General features: G+C 40.9%; 1 protein-coding gene across 1 annotated transcript in view; it reads right to left on the bottom strand.

Moving 5' to 3' along the window:
- The window catches only part of LOC123978219 (neuroblastoma-amplified sequence-like), a 113242-nt gene that overhangs the window by 78856 nt on the left and 12473 nt on the right, over nucleotides 1–21913 (bottom strand). Inside the window, exons 9-19 of the mRNA XM_046061388.1 lie at nucleotides 20290–20388; nucleotides 18258–18396; nucleotides 18094–18159; nucleotides 17837–17965; nucleotides 17402–17465; nucleotides 16662–16855; nucleotides 14555–14830; nucleotides 8372–8497; nucleotides 7878–8029; nucleotides 7570–7701; nucleotides 431–509 (exon numbers count right to left, since the gene is read on the bottom strand). Of these exons, the coding sequence (XP_045917344.1) occupies nucleotides 431–509; nucleotides 7570–7701; nucleotides 7878–8029; nucleotides 8372–8497; nucleotides 14555–14830; nucleotides 16662–16855; nucleotides 17402–17465; nucleotides 17837–17965; nucleotides 18094–18159; nucleotides 18258–18396; nucleotides 20290–20388 (1456 nt within the window). The remainder of the gene's footprint in view (nucleotides 1–430; nucleotides 510–7569; nucleotides 7702–7877; nucleotides 8030–8371; nucleotides 8498–14554; nucleotides 14831–16661; nucleotides 16856–17401; nucleotides 17466–17836; nucleotides 17966–18093; nucleotides 18160–18257; nucleotides 18397–20289; nucleotides 20389–21913) is intronic.

Below are 21913 nucleotides of genomic sequence, written 5' to 3'. Positions count from 1 at the left end.
ATTTCTGTCAGAATGGATGTGCTTTCATTTGAATCCTAACTGCAAGTGTACACAGGCCTCAAAACGTAAGTAACACATGACTCAAAATGTCTTTTTAGGCTTAAAGTCTATTTTCTTCCTTTTTACACATGTGACCACAGTGGCTGAACGGTTCCAGTGTGTAGACACTGACAGAGAACTTAAGCTGCTGCTGACGGGCTGCTGTCTAGACCGAGTAATCTCTGAAATATCGGCGAACACCTCGCTTCACAGTTAAGTGACCCTAGCAAACTTTTACACTTACCAAGTGAATTGTTCAGATTTGTTATTAAAACTAGAGCAGAAACAATTCATAGCGTAATTGAATAGTCGTTTGACAGACAACTAAGGCAAGGGTTTACAGGTGCTTATCCAGGGTACTTGAATATTGGGTGGGGGATTGTTGTCTTACCTCGTATGTTTCCAGCCGGTCCAGGTAGGAGAGTAGTTTCAGTCGGCTCCGACACAGCTCCTTCTGCTCCAGAGTCAGCCTAAGCATGCACATGCCCACACACACATACACAAATCAACAGCACGCCTGCATAGGCACTTCAACGCGTCACAATTAACATTTAAAAATGCCACCTCAGATACTCAAATGACAAGATCTGAAAAGGCGTTTTGTTCCAACCACTGTCAACTCAAACTTCAAGCTTGCACTGCACTAACACACAAGCTTTAAATTAACCTTATACGGTACATCCGCTGGGGCCTATATAACAATGCGTGGGACTGGTTACTACAATACCACATAGTGCCCTCTAGACCTAATCATTTTTTAAGGGCAACAAATCAACAAGTTATGACCACAAGAACCCTTCAGTTGTTATGTATGGGATGCTAGCTGTCAATGAGGTGACTAATTGCCCCGTGAGAATCAAATCCATTTTCAACGTCATTTTATCACATCCATAAATAAACTGGATGACCACAAACACCAAGGCACTAGGCTATATAGGATCTACCTACAATTCAATAACTCAAGGTATGTCCAAGGGAAAGGAACCGCAAGGCTGAAAACTACTGTGAGTGGTCAGGTACCTGATCACTCACTCAGATCACACATACTCACAATAAAATAAAACATTTTTCACCACATGCTCACCCCCCCATGTGTTCAATCCACAAGGAAACGACCTGAGCAGGTGGAGCGGTGCCAAAAGCGCCCTAAAAACTTGAAAACCTGGATCAACCGCAGAGTGACCACGGGGGAGATGACCCCGCCACCGCCGTCTTAATCCCTAATCCCTCATTACAGAGTGCGCTATCAGGCCTTATCAGGGTTCCTCTACACACACTAACGGAGATTAACACTGGCTCAACACACTCTCTGGCACATCAAAGAGTGGCGGCTTAGCACTCGTACTAGTGGTAATTATTGCTTTGCTCTGCCTCTTTAGAGCAAAGTAAGAAAAGTGGAGATGGAGAGAAGGAGAGGGGGTGAGACGAGATGTTAGAAAGCTATTTTATCAGTCTGTTTTCCTCTTGAGTTTTTGTAGGACAGCTCAATCATGAATTTAGGAAGAAAACATAGTGACATCTCTCATCTTCTAAATTTGGTTGACTAAACTTTAAAAATAAATAAATAAATAAATTTACAGCAATACTGTTTATTAAATTAAATGCGTTACCGGATACTGGACTTTCTAAGGATCAAAATTCAATCTGTCAAGGTTAACAACACTACATCATGACCTCTGACCCTCTGTATCGGTGCACCATAAGGCTGTGTGTTATCACCTCTGCTTTTCTACATTTCCACCAACGAGTTTAAACTCACGCCAGAACAGTCAAAATATTCAGGTACAAGTACAACACCACTTTCGTTGGACTCGTCAATAACAATGACAAGACATGAATTGGGCTGTACACTTGTGCAGGGACAACAGCCTTTTACTCAATATCTCAAAAACAATGGAAACCGCTGTTGACCTCAGGAGGACAAACATCAAAGCCCCGGTTCATATCTCTGACCAACCCATAACCCTGACAGACTCCTTCAAATTCCTCAGCACCTACATCAGTAACACTCTTGAAATGGACACCAACTACATCATGAAAAAGGCCCAGCAAAGACTGTTCTTCCTCAGGCAACTGAAGAAGTATCATGTCAAAAAACACCTGTTAGTCCACTTCTATATACCAAGAGGAAACTGGAGCGAACTGTCTGTAAAGCCTCCAATGTAATTGGCTGTGACCCTGCCCCAGTCAACTCACTGTATAAGTGCACCTTCAACCGGGCAGCTAAAATAACCAAACAACCCACCCCACCACCTCCTCCAGCTTCTCCCCTCTGAAAGGAATTACTGGTCCATATTAACCAATACCCCTCGATTCAAAACCAGTGTCTTTATTTCAGCAGCCAGATTACTTCACTCCCCTTGCCACAAGATCCCATAAACTGACCTGAATTGCAGGCACTGGACTGAACTTGAACTGGACCATGTTGTCAACACAGACAATTACCACAAACACGTGCATGGCAATAATAAAGTATCTATCTATTTAAAATCTGTAGCAGAGCACTTTTAACAACGCGAGTCAGATGATGCATTGTATTGACTTTGGCGAGGCTTTGATATTACATAAGTGCCACCAGCAGATTGATATTCACAGACATTCACGCCCTCTTTAGAATTATAATAACTTTGGTGACCCCAAGTTTTCATTTTGCGCTATCATTAAAGTGAAAATTAAAATTTTTGTGACTGCAAAATAAAATACTTTTCCCATCAGCCTCAGCTGTACTTTGTGATTAGCTAATCTAAGCATGCTAACACACAAAACTAATATGGTGAACATGGTATTATTAATATTATAACCGTTTACCACCAGCCTGTTAGCATTGTCATCATGAGTATGTTAGCATATGAAAGTTCGCATCTAGCTGAAAGCAGCACTGTGCCTAGGTACAGCCTCACAGGGTCGCTAGCATGGCCATAGACTCTTTACTGGAAGTTAACATCAGCAACTGATTAAAGGTCTCAAACCTTTTCACTGACTGCAATTCATAGACCAACACAAGCGTGGTGGAGTGGCATTGTGGAATTGGCTCCAACAGGTTAGAGGTGGCTGAATGTTCAATTCAGGTCCACGTCTCTCGCTTCTAAATTGCTAAAGCTACTGCTGAATTCCACTCAAGTACAGCATAAACAGTGTGTAGCACAATGTTACACATACAAATGTGCAACCTGTCTGTACATCAAAAGGGCAGCAGAGTGCCTGTGCCTTTGTAAAGGTTTATATTAGTTCCTGAAATTGCCCTTACGCTAAACAGTGACTCAAGGGAAAAACGTGGTTAAGAAAGGCCCAGAATGAACAAAAACACTGCGACACATCTGAATGGAGATTGAGGGCTTTAAGGTTTAAGGTGTAATGGGAACAACTTAAACTATCCTTTAGATTGTTACACATTATCGCACACGCTGCTTAATGTAAAAAGACTGGACCCTGATTGCTTGAAGGTATGTGTGTGTGCGCATCTTGTATTTCGAAGCCATCAGAACAGCAGGTTATTACAATCACATGGCATCACTCCACCGTCTCTGTACAAACACCCTGAATATGACTGTGCAGGACAAGGACTGAACCACATATAAACAGGCCAATACACTCAAACGAACACACAGAAATGCAGTGTGTGATACAAGCGATTATCATACAGTGTGAGGGGCAAAATTGGACTGCATAAACAGACAAAAACAACGTCGTCTGGGCGCGCGCGCACACACACACACGACCAATGCTGGAGCAAATGAGAAAATGAGACTTCTGATTGAGGTCTGAATCTGATCAGATAACAACATAAACACCTTGCAGCAGACTGCACACTATCATCTTCACTCTCTTTTCCCCCTATCGCTCTCTCTCTCTCTCTCTCGCTCTCACACACTGCGACTGCAGTATTGTCCATCTTGTTGTTGTATGCGGAGAGTCAGAGCAGCAGTTATAATAGCCCTTGGCGGCTACTGAATTATACTTTATTACGCATACACAGACTGATGAGAAAAAGGCTAAAAGATAAAACTGTCTGCATGAAGCCAAAACAGCAGCTTTCAAATGTGCGAGACAAACAGCACCAGGCTGGTGCATGACAGTTAAGACTAAGAAGCAATAACCAAGTCCTGAGGAAGTCTGTCACATTAAAGTCTGTTTATGTGATATTACATTTCAGGATAACTGAATGCAGTACAAGTACAAGACATTGCCTATAGGAGAAAAGCTGGTAGTAATGAGAGACATGTACAACAAAAAATGGAAACAAGGCTGGAGAATATTACCTTATTTTATTGGGTCCTTTAAACAAAACCTGTGATTTGCTGAGGGGGAAGTGAATATCCAATAATATTCAATATATAAATTAATATTTGAGCTTTACATAGGATAGCAAAAATCAACTAAATGGGTTTGACTCTGATTACTGAAAATGTTAACCCAAAAGTTAAGAATAATCACGCTTTATTTCACAGTACTGACTGTTAGAAATAGAATAGAGGTCCTGGTTGATCATGTCTTTCAATCTCACACACACACACAAACAACATGACAACATGGGAGGGACAAAAGATGGACCCAGTGTGACAGTCAGTAGTTAAATACAGTCCTTATATACACACACACACAAGAGCATCACACACAAAGAGTACACACACAGAGCAGCTGTGATCGATACCAAGCCATTTCTGTAATGGTGGTGTAGTTAAAAAGAAATTAAGAGAATTATTATCTGCCTCATGCCTCAAGGCAACATGTTTAGATCCATTAGTGAGGGGCTTTGCTGCATCCAAATGCACACACACATACATACAAACACATTTTGGGGACACGTGTATGAGATGCCTGGCAAACAACCCCCGATTCAGATATAAAGAAAGGAGAATAATAGTGTCTTTAAAGAAGGCAATTCACTGACGATTTAATGCAATGGCTTTTTTAATAGTTTGTAAATTATCGATTGTTTTCACTCCCCCTTATATCTTTTTCTTATCCTCCATCTTTTCTTTGTCTACAATGGACTACAGGTCTGCAATAAAGCTAAACAGTTTTATTACACAATGAGCTAAACAGAGAGAAAATCAAAGGACAAAAAAAAAAAAAAACTAAACGGGGAACTGTGGGGGAGATATAACGGGAGCTCCAAATTACACAGTTTCTGCTCTCCCTCATTCAAATGCAGACTGGAGGTTCAGTGGTTAAGCATCTGAGGTAAGAAGAACAATAGACACAGCACAATCCAGCTACTGATGCTTGAAATACCTGTATGCTCAATGCTTGTTTGCATAAACGCAGCATGGATATGCATTTTAAATCATTCATTTCACTATATGCTTATTACCTTGTGTTTGCATGTGGTAATTTCGATCAGATGTGTGTAATGTGTGTATGAACTCATATTAAGCTTAAGAGGGTTTCATAATACATACACATGTGTGTATTTGCGTGTGTGTGTGTGTTTATGAGAGGTGATTAGTGATCACTAAAGGGTTTTTCATTAGTCTTTCCCTGGGCACTCGACAACAAAGGCATAAATTACCTCCAGCAGATTATCCACTAATCTCCACCAGCGCTCTCTCCCTCATTCTCATTAATGTCCCTGCCTTTATGATCCCCTCGCTGGTGTGTGTGACCTAATCAAATAATCAGTGTTACATTTGGCACCCTCCTTTCCCATTCCCTCATGGTTACCTTGTCTACACCTTAAATACCTCCGCCACAATCTCTCTTTTTCTTTATTTTCAACAAATGGATGTGCAGTCGCTACACCAATCATTATAGTTGATACCGTGAATAATTTAATCTCTCTAAACAGTAGGCAACAACCTGCCGACAAGGGGACTCTCGCGGGTCAGCGTCAGGATTTAACCACCCACCTAACAACTGCTACTGAGAGTGTGAAGCTGTTGTTGAATTCTGCTGGTGCAGTCCTAAAAGTTTAGTGAAGAATTACACAAACAACTTCCAAGAATTTAGTAACCCTGTACACCCTGTTTTCCTTGTACACCAGTGGTCAGCCATAGGTGGCCCGCGGGCCAAAGCTGGCCCGCCAGCAAAAATATCTGGCCCATGGCCAGATTACTTTAATAGCAGCAACAACAAAAGAAAAACATTACAATGGCTGGTGCTGAAACAGATCTCAGTCATGACAGCAAAAGTTACCCACATAATCACTCCCTCTTAAGTGATTGCGCTTCCAAAATAAAAGCGCAACAATGTACTTGCAGCAGTACTTTATGTTGTGTTTAATTGAGAGATTTTACTATTTTACTTTGAAAAGTTCTGAAGGAAATTCAAAAGAGTCTCTGGTTTGCTTGACACACCTCTGAAAAAGCAGTCAGAAAACGTGAGATTGGATTCCCCTGAATGAGAAACAGGAATTTCCTCTGCCTGGCGATCCAGAGGAAATGAAAATAAGCCTCCATAGGTTGATGTGGACCTGCACATGCTTAATTGTGAACAGGTAAAACGATCTCTTCATAATTAATATGTTGAAAAGGGAGAAAAATAGTATAAAAACTATAACTAATAACTAGCAGCAAGTGGGGATTGGACACATAACCCTTCAAACAGGATTCCTGTGCACTACTGACTGAGCTAAACAGGATCACATTAATTTAAGGATTATAAATTATAAATCGACTATGTTCTGGCCCGCCATCTAATGACTTGAAAAACATTTGGCCCGATGCCAGACTTATTTGCCAACCCTTACTATACCCCATTGTTAGTTTAGAGTGTTAGCGTGCTAACATTGGCTAATTAGCAGTAAACACAAAGTATAGTTGAGGATGATGGGGATTTTACATTGCTTTGCAGGTATTGTACGGTAAGTATTGAACTGATAGACATTTTGACCTGATGATGATGCTGGAATAATCCAAAATATTTCAAACCATCCTGGCAATCCATCCTATAGTTGTCCAGGCATTTCACCCAAAAATGCCAAGCCACTATTTACACTAGAGGAAAAAATCAAGGGATACATATCTGGCGCCCATGAATACCTGTACGAAATTTGATGCCAATCAATTGAGTAGATGTTGACATATTTTACTGAATAGATAAAAGAATTTGTCCTGCTGGTGGCGCTGTATCAAAAGTCAGAGGATCACCAGTCATTATAACTGATCTACTAGGGATACTGAATATCTGCAGCACATTTCATGGGGATCTACCAAATAGTTGATGATATATTTCAGTCTGAACCAAAGTGGTGGACCAACCAGCAGACCGAACCTTAATTCAAGTGACTAGCAGACCAACAACACCATTTCTAAAACCATGCCAATTACCATCCTGTGAAAGGATTATACGTATGAAATAAGGGCTTTGATAACTTGCACAAGGACACTTTAGCAAGGCAGATGCTTGCCAACCAAGCTTGGGTCCTCCCGCTGAAGGATTGTCTCTGTACCCACTAGCAAGCCTCTGTGATTTTGTTCAAGTAAATGCTCTAGTCTTTGGCAGCAGTTCCACTTGCTGTGACTTTCTGTGTTTATCTGCTGTCTGACTGAATAACTGAGCTGACTAACCAACAACTTCCTGTCTGCGTACCTGCTGAAGTCAACCTTGGCAAACAGCTCTCGTCTCTTCGTGCTCTCCCTCTCCTTCTTCATCTCCACATCGTCTGACACGATGTCTTCGTAGGGCAGGTCATCGAGGTCAACGTCGCCTGGCATTATAAACCTGGGACATGGGAAGGAAATGATATATACTGTAGCTAAAAAGTAGATACAGATAATCAAAATGAGGCAGACAGAATGAGCATCAGGTGGACGCTGACAAAAATCCATTGTCATTTATGGAATATGTATGCAGAGGGATTGCATTGGCCTGCGCTCGTGTGTTCAGGCATGCCGTACCTGCCCCCATCCTCCCTGTTTCCTATAGCTATGAGGGCCTCAATGTCGGTTCCCTTCAGGCCGTACTGCAGCAGCTCCTTAGCAGCATCAACGTTCTCTGGGACGCGTTCCACACACTCGTGCAGCACCCATGAGCGCTTGCAGATCTTGCTCTGGGTGGGATATAGGGAATGCAAGGAGAGGGAATGAGTTCAGAAGAAATGATGGGATAAAATGAGATAGAGAATTAGGAAGGAAGGGTGTGAAAATTTGCTACAAATTGGTAAAAATGATGCGTGAAATAGAGTAAGGGGGTTGTGCTACACTTAAGCATGCACTGTACCCCTACTCGTGCACACACACACATACTGTGTATTTCTTAACAGACATCTAATATACTGTGATAAACACTAAAACTCTGATTCAAGTCTTCATCTCTCTCTCTTCTTAACCATCACTCCTCCCGCTTTCTTCATTTCCTCACATGTATCTCTCTTGTTTCTTCTATCTCTTACCAGATAATCTTGTATTGAGGCAATGCTGACGGTACTCTTCCTCCACTGTCTCTGGTACACCAGGTCTGAATCCAGATTATACGCTTGGGCAAGAGACAGGGCTTCGCCATATTCTTCATTGTCAATCTGTGTGATAAACAAAAATGCACACATTATTAGGACATGATCAATACATGTATGTTTTCTTCACACAGTGGAACAGACTGCACTGAAACAACTGTATACGATCAGAAAGGATGAGTGAATTCAGACAAGTGTTTGGGAAATAAAAGGAACAATCCATTTGATGAGGAGTCTAATTAAGAAAGAGCAAATTTTCTGGTGTAAAATTTAGGTTGGGTACAAAAAAATAAAAATAACAGAACTGTGCAACAGTTTAATTAATTTCATATTCTGTGATGTATTTTCTTTATGTTTTTTAATATCCAATTATCATCCCATGGGTATATTAGTGATTTAATCTTCATGCACAGTGTTTCTAAACAGAATTACATGAATAAAATGATGAATTCAAACCACATTGCATATATCTTGGCAAAAAAACAGACAGGAGAAAAGCACATGGCCCAATTTTCCATCACGCTGAAGGACAAAGTAGCCAAGGCTTTGAAAAAACCTGTGCAAAAGCTATGGCACTTTCAAAATTCTGAGTACGCACTCTGAATACTCAAAGACTGAATAGGAACAGCTCTAACATGCAGATGTCAATCTGTGTAGCAATGTGCAAAGTGACACAGTCTGGAGTGAGTCTGCTACAGAGGGATAAGGAGAATGGCTGAGGAGGAGTGAAATATTTGGTGATATTTGAAGAAGGAAAATCAAATGGACAGAGGGAGAAACCCCAAAAGAGGAATCAGGAGCCACACACAGCGTCAATACAACCTTACTAAAATTAGGTTATAGCAGCTGTTCTGTGGGCACAGCAGTAGGATTTACATAGTCGAATCAGAACTGTCAAGTCTTGCCTATAGTCGACTGAGTTGTTGAAGCTGAATAATTTTTTTGTACCTTTAGTAGCCTACCTTTAATATGGACAAAACTTTGATGACTGTTTTATAAATCTTTTATTGAATCAATTTTAACTTTTTGTTGCATAGCTTGGTATGTGAATATTACAGTGAAAAGCAAAAATAAACTGTCTAACATTGTTAGTGTAGCCAGCAAAATAATTGGCACTCAACAGCTTTCCTTGGCAGACATCTATAAAAGACAAGTTATACGTAAGGCTCAGACACAGCCAGCTCTGACCACCCTCTTTTGGCAAAGATACAGATTCCCCCCAAATGTCCTAAATTTGCACTGAGCTTGAGCAGCTGCTCAGAAGAATCCTACAGTGCTGAGGCTACCATTTCAACTTTTTGAGTACTTTTAGACTTTTAGACGAACAAATACATGTTGTATGCGGTAACGGCTTTTCTTATCTTTGTTCACGTCTCATGTATGTTTGTTTTTAACCCTACTGCAAATCAAATTTCCCCTGGTGGGACAATAAAGATTTAATTGAATTGTGTCTTTGAATTTATTAGGCTAAATGTTTAAGAGAAATTCAAATGATGTAACTCATGTCTAAGTCTACTTTAGCTCAGTTTTAGGCTTTCTTTTTTCACACAGCAGCGCTTTCATTCATACATTTCATCAGCTAATTTTACTCGCAGAGCCGCCAGCTGCTTCCATCGGGTGCAGTAGGTGAGATGGCTGGATGTGCAGGCTTTATTTTCCTTTGCTTGCTTCATTAGAGACTTTGGTGCAGTTTAATGACGTGTCCAGCTCCTTACGTGTACTATGTTTTATTGTTTTCTATTTGGACTAAACACAGGAATGTCCAGCCTCTCTTGTGACCGAGTAGAAATGACAATAAATTATATAAAAAGTGTTTCTTGTTGAAAGACTCTCAAACTCTCTCTGACTTTAATTGTCACCATAATAAAAGTTAGTTTGTGGACTGCCGTTTTGAAGCCTCGAATTTGGCCAATAGGACGCCGCCATGTAGTTTTTTTTGCAACCAGCGGCACCGGACGTGACCATATTTGGATGAGAAGGTGGAGCTAACGGCCGTGTGTGTGGAGCTAGCTAGCTTGCTTAGCTAGGTGCGTCTGTAATTCACCTTAACTGTCATTTTAACAGGGTTGACAACTTTGTCTAGCGAAAAACAGTCTTAAAACTAAATGTACTCACCAGAGAGTGTTAACAGCCAACTCCTAATACGCACCAACCACTACACAAACGCATGGCTCAACACAGAAGGGCTAACTCCTCAAGTCAAGACTCTGCAGTTTACTTACATTTGAAGGATAAAGGACACTCGTTTGAGGAACACCAGGTGCACATTTTAGACAGAGAAGATGGAATATTTGAAAGAGGTGTCAAGGAAGCCATCTACACCCGTGTTGAGAAGCCATCGCTGAACAGAGGAGGGGGTCTACGCCACCACTTATCCCCCACTTACAATGCTGTCCTTTCATCACTTCCCAGGAAACTCAACAAACGTAACCTATTGGCCTCAGGTGAAGATACCAACGATGGTCGTTCAGTGGGTGGTCCTAATGACCATAACGACTGTCCTTACAAGAGCCAGGAGCATTAACGAACCAGCAGTATCGATGATCCTGGCAAACGACCCCACAGAGGTTAAATAGCTTAGTTTCCCTACCAGTCAGTCAGAACTGAAGAAGTCCTTTGGATGAGGGACAAAACGTCTTCTAGTATCTTCAACCAAGTCCAGTTGCTCTTGACTTCAACCTTCTTTGGATATCTAGCCTGATTGACAGGTCGCCAAGGTAATAAATTGTCAATCATAGATAATCCCTCCCTGAAGCATACTCTGCTTTATGGTCTATTTTCCTCTAAATGGGACCATAATTTACTAAAAGAACATCATGTAGCAAGACATGAAACTAGTTATTGAGACCATAAAGTCATTAGGAAAGTGTTTACTAAGGTAAATATTTAGGTTAGAAGTAGGGTCACATTACCATTATTTCTAATGGAAACTGACTTCTTTTTGCCACCTGAAGAGTCGCCCCCTGCTGGCCGTTCAATAGAATGCAGATTTAAGGGACTTCCACAGTGGATCCACGTCTCAGACCCTTTTTATATACAGTCTATGCTCAGACCAGAAGCTTCCCACTTGACCTATACACGCTACACCTACACATGAACACTGACCCCCTTCATTGAGAATTAGGGCTGTTATGTGTGTGTGTACAACGGTACCGTTTAGTGCTTAGTTAGTGCTAAACTAAGATGGTGAACATGATAAATATAACACCTACTTAACACATGGATGTATTGGGAACCAGACTAGGCCTCGTAAAGTTAGCATTATCACTGTGAGCATGTTAGCATTTAGCTCAAATCACCTAAATATGGCCTCACAGAGCTGCTACCATGGCTGCAGACTCTTAGTCTTAGACCATGTATTTCCCTTTGGTAGTAGTAGCAGCAGAATTGTTGTTGTTGTCATTATTGTTATTATTAAATTGGCCTAGCTTAGATGTCAACACATAATTATGCTAAAAGGGGTTTTGTGTCATATCATCGTCTCACAAAATTATTTGATCCAACAACAGCCTCAGTTTATGCAGGCCCACTCAATATGTTTGTGAAAGTACATGTTTGCAAGCGCACTGACTGACACACTGCGTATCTATCTCTTTCTGTGTGTAGGAGTACAAAGCAACACATTAGCCAGACTGTGGTTCCTCGAGGGCAATAAGAACCCCACACAGTTAAACCTCACGTAGGAGGACTTCAAAAAACACTTCCTTCTCTCTCTGGATTCAGCTAATAAAACTGTTAGCAGCCCTGCCAGTGTACTACTCACACAGGCAGGGTTACACCACCAAACGCATCATCAAACTCTGACCTAAACACATGAAGGGGTTGACCTGAGGAAATAACTCAGAGTCACTTGTTCTGGTCTATCCACAGTCAAGTGGAGTGAGTGAGTGAGTAAATGTAAAACTGTAGGAATATAACTCAAGAAATATGCAGGCATTGACACACACAATAAACCAAACATGAATGCATACACGTATACCAACATGCATACATACAATACCGACACCCCTCCTCCCCATCACTCACATGCCTATATGAGGTACATGTGAATAAGAAATAAACTATTTCAACAGGAGAACAGCAGCAGCAGCTAGGGAAGTGCCGCGGGTGTTACAAAGAGATAATAATGATATATTACTTTGTAACTCTCCACTGTTAGGTTTGATGGTGATGACTAATGGCATGTAATGATGATGACAATGATGAAGAAGGAAATAGATGATGGGTCATAAAAATGACTGATGAACCATGCTCAAACTTGGGACCGTTGAGAGCCGATATTGTGCTTTATGATAGAGCATGTTGTTGTCTTTGCTGCAATTTGTAGCGAGCAGCAACAACAGCCATATTTCTAATGCAGCAATTAGCATTTCAGAGAAACCCCTGGGACTGAGAAATAGCCTTAAAGCAGGCTGAACATCTTGCTTGGTTTTCATTTCTCCTCATCAGAACTCTGGAGCTGATCCAACACAACAATAGCACTTCACTGAGCTGGCACAGGATTTATTTAGTCAGAAACCAATTTCGCAGATCAGCCTGTTATAATTCAGTCAATGACCAAATGGATTCTTATGACGTCCTGCAGTTGCTGCTAAATGAAGTGGGAAAAGAAATGAAGACTTTCATGGTAAACGTGATATCCACCGTTGAAGACAATTGAATGACAACTGCTCATAAAAAATTATTACAGGCATTACAGTGAGGGACATGTGACTCACGTATCAGTCTGAATATGATAAAGGCCTTACAAAAGGGGTGGTATAATTAAGAATGGAGTACCTTTGAAATATTAAATAGATAATATCAATTTTTTTGCCACAATGAATTTATAACACTGGGCGAGGCAGAGAACTGAACGTCAGCTGTGGAATTGTCGCTTAGATTGCTGAGCTAAAAGAACATTCAAATCCAAACATGAAGCTATTCCAGCATGAACACTGACGAATGCGTTTCTCACCTACAGTAAGCAACATTTTGTTGTGTGTGCTGCGATGAATAAGTAAACAGCAACAGAAATGTGACTCTTCATTTTTCCCCTATTATGCATATGCTACCCCATTCTGAGAACTCCTACTGGTTTTAACACACTGCAAGAGCTAACTGAACTGTCAAATAAAAAAGGCACCTGTTCAGACAGGTCACACCAATTATGTAAATGTTATGAAAAATGTGTTGTGACTTCTCCACAGAGTCACCGAGCCACTCAGTAACCAGCCGCCCAGTTATTCATTTTAACCTAGACTATAATGTTATAGGCTCTGTGAGGCTGTATTCAGGCACACTGTGTATGTTAGCATGCTAACATTTGCTAATTAGCTCTAACCACAAAGTACAGCTGACGCTGATCGGAATGTCAATGTTTTGCAGGGATTTGGTCATTCACAAAATTCATGTTGGACTACTGGACTAAGTGAAATTGTAAATGAAACGTTAATGGATCACCAAAGGTACAATTCATCATGTGGGGAGCATGAATGCAGGTATTATTTTCAGCATCCAGCATAATTGAGAGATTTCACTCAAAATCACAAATGTGAAACTCACAAAATCAGTGGGATTTGTCCTCTGGGGACCATAGCTGTCTGCACAATATGTCATGGCAATTCATTTAATAGATGTTGGGATATTTCAGTCTGGGCCAAAGTAGTGGACCCTCTGACCGGCTGCCGTCCCTAGAGCAGTGCCTCGAGTACGGCTATAAACAACTTGAAAGTTAAAAGCGGCGGTCCTCAGAATGTTTAAACTATCCTTTTAGAAAATTGTGCTCTGGAATAACAGCAGCCGTTCAGTGCAAGGGTCTCATTTTTTTCCTTTTACCTGATCTAGCACGTTCAAAATTCGCTCTTTCAACCAAAGATTCTTCTAATGTTTAAAAGGAGGATACCAACGAAGTGATCTGCATCCTTCTTACTGAGGGAACTGAGTTCTGACCCTGCACTCATGTTGCAGGAGTGCTGTGTGAACTTTTACCTGTATAGCACATTCTGGAGGCAAAATTCAAAGCTATTGCCTTTATAAATGAGATGCACAGGTTTAGTGCTTCAAGAGAGTTAGGTTAAGTATCAACAGGTAACTCATGAACACTAATATTCCAGTCATTTACAAGCTGTGTCAGGCTCCTACCTTCCTTTGGTACAGCTCCTCTGGTGTTGTTGACCTCAGGCTGACCAGGCGGTAGTTCTTGATCACGGTGCGAGGGCGTTTGCGCGGCGGGGTGAAACGTTCCATCTCCGTCACATAATACAGGCCCTGCTTGATGTAGCCAAAGTAGCGGGCTTTGGCAGAGGACTCTTCATCTGAGTCAGAGTCCCAGCCGTCATCACCCTCCTCATCCTCGCCGGCCCCGCCGCTCAGGTTGCTCTCCAGGCGCCCACGCTTCTGAGCCAGCTTCACCTCACACTGTGGATAACAAGAACGTAGCATTACAAATTGGATGGAGGTGAACTGAGAGACAACAAAAGTTAAGAAGGATGGGAGTAGAAGAACTAAAAAATTAAGGTGCACAAGACAGTTGATAAACAAGAGTAACAAAAAAAACAAAAAAAACATACACATGTGATTTAGACATAACTTTGAATTATACTGCTAACATATGGCTTGGAAGTGTTCATAAAGCCACAGCTGTATTTTTACATAAAAATCCATCTGTCTTGTTTGCTCAAATCATAAAGTGAGGGCTGCAAAACAGAAGAACGCCCATCCCTGATGATTAAGACTGTCAGATTTACAGCCTTGGTCCAGAATGACTTTCTGATGCAGAGTATGGATGGCTACTTTGCCAGCAGGGAGAGCTGAATGAAAAATGAAGCATGGAATGCAATGCAGCACAGTTTACATCTAGCTGTGCCTAAGCTGGTAAACACTTAATTTAGCACCCTCATGCCAGATCAGCAGGCTGTCTAAACACAAAACCACAGCAAGGTCAAGCTGCTCCATAGAAAATCTGTCCAAAGTACTTTCCTTAACTTTTCTTCAACTGTCTTGCCCTGTTCTCTAGTTCTTGCCTCAGTTATGCCCAGGAATAATATTTGCCCATTTTTTATCCTCCTATTTTTGCAGCGATGCCCCTCTGGGTTTTAGCTCACTAGAATGAAATGCTAGCAAAGGGGCTCCCAGCCAGGGTTTATGAAACATTCAGCACCTGTAAAACAGTAAGCACCTTAATCAATGAGGAGCTGAGGTAGCTTCTCTAGTGGTGCATTAATGCACTACCCCAACTCATCACACAAAGGAGGAGGCACATGCACTAACCATCCCAAATGCGCAAGGTCACGTTATTCCACAATCTGTACATGCAGTACAAGCCCCATGTTTGTGGTGATTTCAACGCACATTTCAACGCGCACAGACCTTCAGCTGTAGACACAGCTACCCATCCCCCTCTCCATGCTGTAGCAGGCTGATGAAACCTTTCCAAAAACTTGGCAGCTAGCTGGCAAAGAAATCCCTCTCTCTCCATCTTTCTCTCTCTCTCTCTCTCTCTCTCTCTACGCAATCAGATAAAAAAATAAAAGGAAAGCTAAGAAGTGAAATAAAAAGAGGGTGATGCGATATCAGGGTCTTTGTTGGGGGATAAAGCAGCAGGGATCCGTTGGCTTTTTCATCATCACACACTTACTAACATTATACACACACACACACACACACACACTTGCTTTTACACAATGACCCAACAAACTGAAAATATAAAATAATATAATATAACATAATATGATGTAATATAGGACTTTGGGTTCAAATATTTATTTGTCAGAAAAAAAATATCCTTTGGGAAATCACATCAGCTGGCAGTGCAAAGGCTCAATCACAAATCAATACACACGTGTGCTGCAAAACCATGATTAATTTTACTGTACACCAGCCTCACTTTACAACACAAATGGTGTACTCAAAAGCACTTTTTGCTTTACATCTTTAATACTTAAAAGAAAATAACTGACATCTCCTTGACGGACTGGTGACCTGTCCAGTCTGTTCCTTTTTTTTTTTCCTCTCCCAGTGCATGCTGGGCCAGGCTCCAGCCCTGTGCGACCCTGAGCTGAACATGCAGTTTAGAAAATAGATGAAAGGATGAAGCAATTGAAATTATCCTCCAACGTATAATAATATGCCTTTTAAAGCCGTGGAGGCCAAGATCCATAATGTATGACTAGCGCTAAAAGATGCTTACATGAGTCTCCCTCTATCCATTGACTTAACCAAACATGAGTACCACTGCCTTGACATTTACCTCCAGGCTGAGGAAGCCGCCATCATGCGCTGCAGTGACTCGAGGTGAGGGCTCGAACCATTCGCAGGATTTCCCCAGCAGGTTGCGCAGCGTCCTGACGGATGAGATCGTGAGGGAGCCGGAGACACGAGCCAGAATCAACACGTTGTCACTCCACCAGCTCACATCCACCAGCGGGTAGTATTGCTCCTTATCTGGGACAGGTAATGAAGAGACATAAGGGCAATTACACAAATGTGGTTATACACAGGAGGAGGGGACCAAAGCCGATAGAAATTTGTATTCAAATATTCCATGAACATGCTTTTATGCACTTATTAGTCCCACTTTTTGAGATCACATATCCCCGATTCACTTTTTAAAAAAAATATTTTGTCTATGTTTTTGGACATATTCACACACGTGGGCATATCCATCACTTGTCATGCATTAGATGGGGACTCACACAGATTACTGCTTACACAAGCTGTCATAGCTGTCATCACTACTGGCCCAAAACTGTCACACACAAAAAAAAGCTACTTGCAGCTACACAACAGGCAGACACACACTCACAAGCATAGACACTTTGAAGGAGAAAAAAAATATTTGCTAGCCTTGGCATACACTATATGGTTGTATGTCTAAATAACTGTATAATTCAGTGAATAAGACATGTCAAAGATCATTAAATTATATCCAGTGTGCACTGCTGTGTCAGCAACAAAGTCGGCTCTCCTTAACCCTTCAGGCCAAACTACCTTTTATTTTTTTCCTTCTCTCCAGCGATGTCTTCCACTCTGGGTTGATCTCCTCAAATCCTGGCTGCGGGGAGGACCGAAGGATGGAGGGACCAAAGAGGAAGGGTGGAAAAAAGGAGAAGAGAGGGAGGGGAGTGTAGAAATTAATCTGCTAACCCTGTTTACACTTACAGAGCATACACACATGCCGCATAAAGTTCTCCGTAAGCCACCTCACTTACTGTCAAATGGGAGAGCACACACACACGCACACACGCACACACACACACACACACACTTGAGCCAGAGAGAGATTACATTAATACAGTCAGTCAAGCATCTAATGTACAAAATATTACCAGCACACACAACTGCAATGCATAGATTTATTCCGCCTGAGCAAAATCATGCATGCACACACACCCACACATAAACACAAGCAGCTTAGAGTTGTACCTGTTGCTCTTGGCTCCATGTGGCCCTCTGTTTGAGAGAGGGGATGTCCCAGAGAGACAGGCGACCAGAGAAGTGGATGACAGCGAGCAGGGTTCCATCGGGGCTCAAACTCATGCGGAATACACCGTCCTGGACATCATATTTGCAGACAAAGTTTTTTTTTTGTTTTTTTTTAATAAAGAGAATGCTTGCCAGACCCTTCCCATTAAGCTTTTTTACATTTTTATTGTGGAAAATGGAAAGAGGAGAGCTGTTACCTTTTCATCTCCTTGTCTGGAGAAGAATCTGAAGCTGGGGATCCTGAAGAAACCTCTCTTCTGATTCTAATAGACACAGAGAACAGATATCAATAATGCGTGCGTTTGTGTGTTAGATATTGACGTGATTAGCTTGTGCATGAATAAGTGTGTGGTCTCCTCACCGGATTGACATCGTCCTCATAGCTGGTGACCTGCTTGTAATGTGGCGAGCCAGACAGAATCCTCCAGGCTGTAATCCCACAGCAAGAGGCCTTGGACGTACCATCATCCCCTGACTCACAGCCTCCCACCAGCAGCAATCTGACCACACACACATACACACACACACACACACACACACGATAAGCTCCTCCACGATTATGCCCTGACAGATCAATTTGCTACAACAAATTCAGGTGGTCACTGTGAGGTCATCCTCCAGCCTGGGTTTGAGCCAGGTCTTAGTGAGTTTTCACAATACACATATTTTGTATTTCACAATACAATAAGTGCCTTTTAAATAGTGGATTACAACGTTATTTCTGAGAGGTCTGGTTGGGAACCATGACCAAGCACATGCAAGACACAAACAATACCACAATGACCGATGAAACAGAACAGATGCGACAATGGTCAGGAACTCAGAGGGGAGGTGCTGATAAAGCAGTGCTGTCCAGCTCAACACCGCCCCCTGGTGCACAGAAATTGCACATTTAGTGAGTGCCAAGAGCTGAGAGGGAGTTTGTAAACTGTTGGAAAGCTCATTTTTGTGTTTCATATAGTAGCTAATGTCTGATATAAACAACCTTTTCTCTATACTGTGATATAAGGTTTCATTAAAAGATGCGAGACTGCATCTAGCATGCCTGCTATGAATATCTGCATATTCTCATTATATATATATATATATAAATATAAGATAGATAGATAGATAGATCTAGATCTATATCTATATATATATATATCTATATATATAAATAAATAAATATAAATAAAAGATCCCAATGTCAACTGCACATCTGTAAACATTTCTGTGTATTTGGAATCCCATGTGTGTACCTCATCATTTAAAACTGGTACTTGGAAACACTTCCATAGTGTCTACATTACTATAAAGTATTTTCATATGTTCAGCTGGTGAAATAATTTTTTTCCACATCCAGCTTCTCACTTTGCCTTTTTCTTGTCTCTATCCTATTCTCTCTGTTGCTGACCCAGTTTTCACACAGGGATCATTAAAGTTTCATCTCATCTATCAGTTGGCAAACACTTGACAGTAGCTGCCAAAATCCATTAAGCTGCCAAACCAAGCTTCAACGGCCAAACTAAGTCTGGTTTGTGCAGCCTCGGGGAGTGTGGTGAAAACAGTAAGGTCACGGGTGTGAGCCAGACATAATTAACCGAAACCTTTGAATGCTAGATGGTGAGGCGGGCCAAGGACATTTCAGACTGCTATGGTCAATACCTGCAGGTATTGCATTAAAGTGATTGGTTCATTTATTCCTGAGTAAGCCCCTTGGCCCCATTTCATAATGTAACATCTTGAGCCTGTGCAAGGATGTTTGCATAAGAACCTTGTATTTGCTCCTGCCTTTCTTTTTCTTTTACTTCTTTTCCTGGTCTTTTCAGATGACATTGATGGAACATGTTTCATTATTGTATCAATTTATTGTATGTATTTTTTAACTGTAAAACCAGTCGGCAAAGCAACTTTGTTTTTAAAGTTAACTGTATTGCAGTAAATTCACAGTAAGTTCTGGCACAGTGATCAATATAATACATATTTACAAGCATACTGAAGACATGTTGGAGCATACTCACATTCCCCCTAGACATAAAATGATGAAAGCGTTTGAAATCACTCAGCTACTTTCAAATTCAGATATTTAAGCTGTACATGGCATCATGTAGCATCATTTGCAATGGGTTTAAGGATGAAAATTGATTCAAAGGATTTATAAGGATGTCTGCAGATGTTTGAATTTAAATGTATGAACACTTTTGATGAAACACTGTTCTAATAGAAGTAGGCTTGGACTGTGGAAGCCGCAAGACAAAATAGAATGTCTAAGGGTGTCAACTGAATGCTATTGATAGATTAAAAGTTAAATGTTGGCAAACCTGTTCATTTGTCAAAATATTGGTTGTTTTAACTACATTCTACAAGCACTTGATGTTGATAGGGTGATGGATTGTTGGCAACAACTAACTTACCGGTGGCCAGGGTGGTAAATAGCCGAGGTGATGCCGTGGGAGTAGTAAGCAGAGAAACTGAAGCTGTGGTTCTCTTGGAAGCTCTGATTGGTTCCCACACTGAGAGAGGTAGAGGAGAGTCACATGACGACTCACCTATAATTGCACTCTGGCACATAAACAATCAAAACAGGAATGCTCATGTACAAAATGTTAATGGTGCGACAAAGCTGTTTTGGGGAAGATGACAGAGTAATTTAAATCCCAGCTTCAATTAAAATGAGACATGGCAAAATATATAATCTAATCTAAGTGGGCAATCTAAATTATATTGGTACTAGAGAAGATGTTGTGTAATTTGTGAGGGTATTTCTCACTGGGGAAATGTTTCCTTGCGATGTAAACTGTATAGAGTGAAGGAGAAAAGTGGGGGAAGAAAGGGAGCACAAAGGAAATAGCTGAAAGACCAGCAAAATTCATACAGTTTAACTTCCTCCAGACGTTTAGTTGTTTATGCCACAGTAAAGCAGTTGTGTGAATGCGAACACACAGACAGAAGTGCTGACACAGAGCAAGAGAGCGAGAGAGAGAGCTAGAGAGAGAGAGAGAGAGAGAGAGAGAGAGATGACTTACTGTCAAGGCTCAGCTATAATTCTGAAATTCTAATTCAAAGTGTTTGAGCGACAATATTGGAATGCAGTCATATGAAGAGGAAGAGTGAGTGTAAACTCCATACTGAAAATGAACCATTTAAAAAACAAGCCAGCACTTTCAGATTAAATCTGGTGCAAATGTCTCACACATCTTAATTACCTCCTTGCACACATACACACACTTAGATGCTGACGGCTTCAAAGGCAGCCAACACCATTTCTAATGGAAAAATAAATCAGCATTTTCGGCCGTTCTCTGCAAACGTCACCATGCATGTAAAACTGAAGGGAACTCATGGAGTGCAGGATGTTTGATCGAGATTCAACACACAGGCACAATTTCACCTTGTGTCTTGGGGTGTCAGCGTACCAAGGCTTGGTGTGACTGCAGCAGTCATACAGAATTAAATGGAAAATCTCAGAAATAATGGCATATTAAATAACGTTATATCAAAAGGGAAGGCGTGGGCAGCCATAAGGAAAGCACACACGCAGACTCTAGCTAAAAACGCACACACCAAATCAGATGTCATTAATCAAATATTCAAAACGTGTGTTTGTGTATTTAAATAAGGTCTGGCAAGCAGGGGAATTGATATTCAAATAGAGGTCACTCATCCTAACGTTTACATATAGACAAGCAAGCAGCATCAAATCGTACCACAAATAGGGTGCAATGTCCGAGATATATATATATATATATATATACACACATACATATATATACACATATACATATATATACATATATACACATACATACATATATATATATACATATATACACATATATACACACACATACACATATATATATACATATATACACATATATATATATACATATATACACATATATATATATACATATATACACATATATACATATATATACACATATATATATATATATATATATATATACATATATACACATATATACATATATATACACATATATATATACATATATACACATATATACACATATA

This window comes from Micropterus dolomieu, linkage group LG10, assembly GCF_021292245.1.
Source record: "Micropterus dolomieu isolate WLL.071019.BEF.003 ecotype Adirondacks linkage group LG10, ASM2129224v1, whole genome shotgun sequence".
Lineage (NCBI taxonomy): Eukaryota > Metazoa > Chordata > Actinopteri > Centrarchiformes > Centrarchidae > Micropterus > Micropterus dolomieu.
Note: the sequence above shows the minus strand (reverse complement) of the source record. Positions and strands in the feature narration are given on the sequence as shown.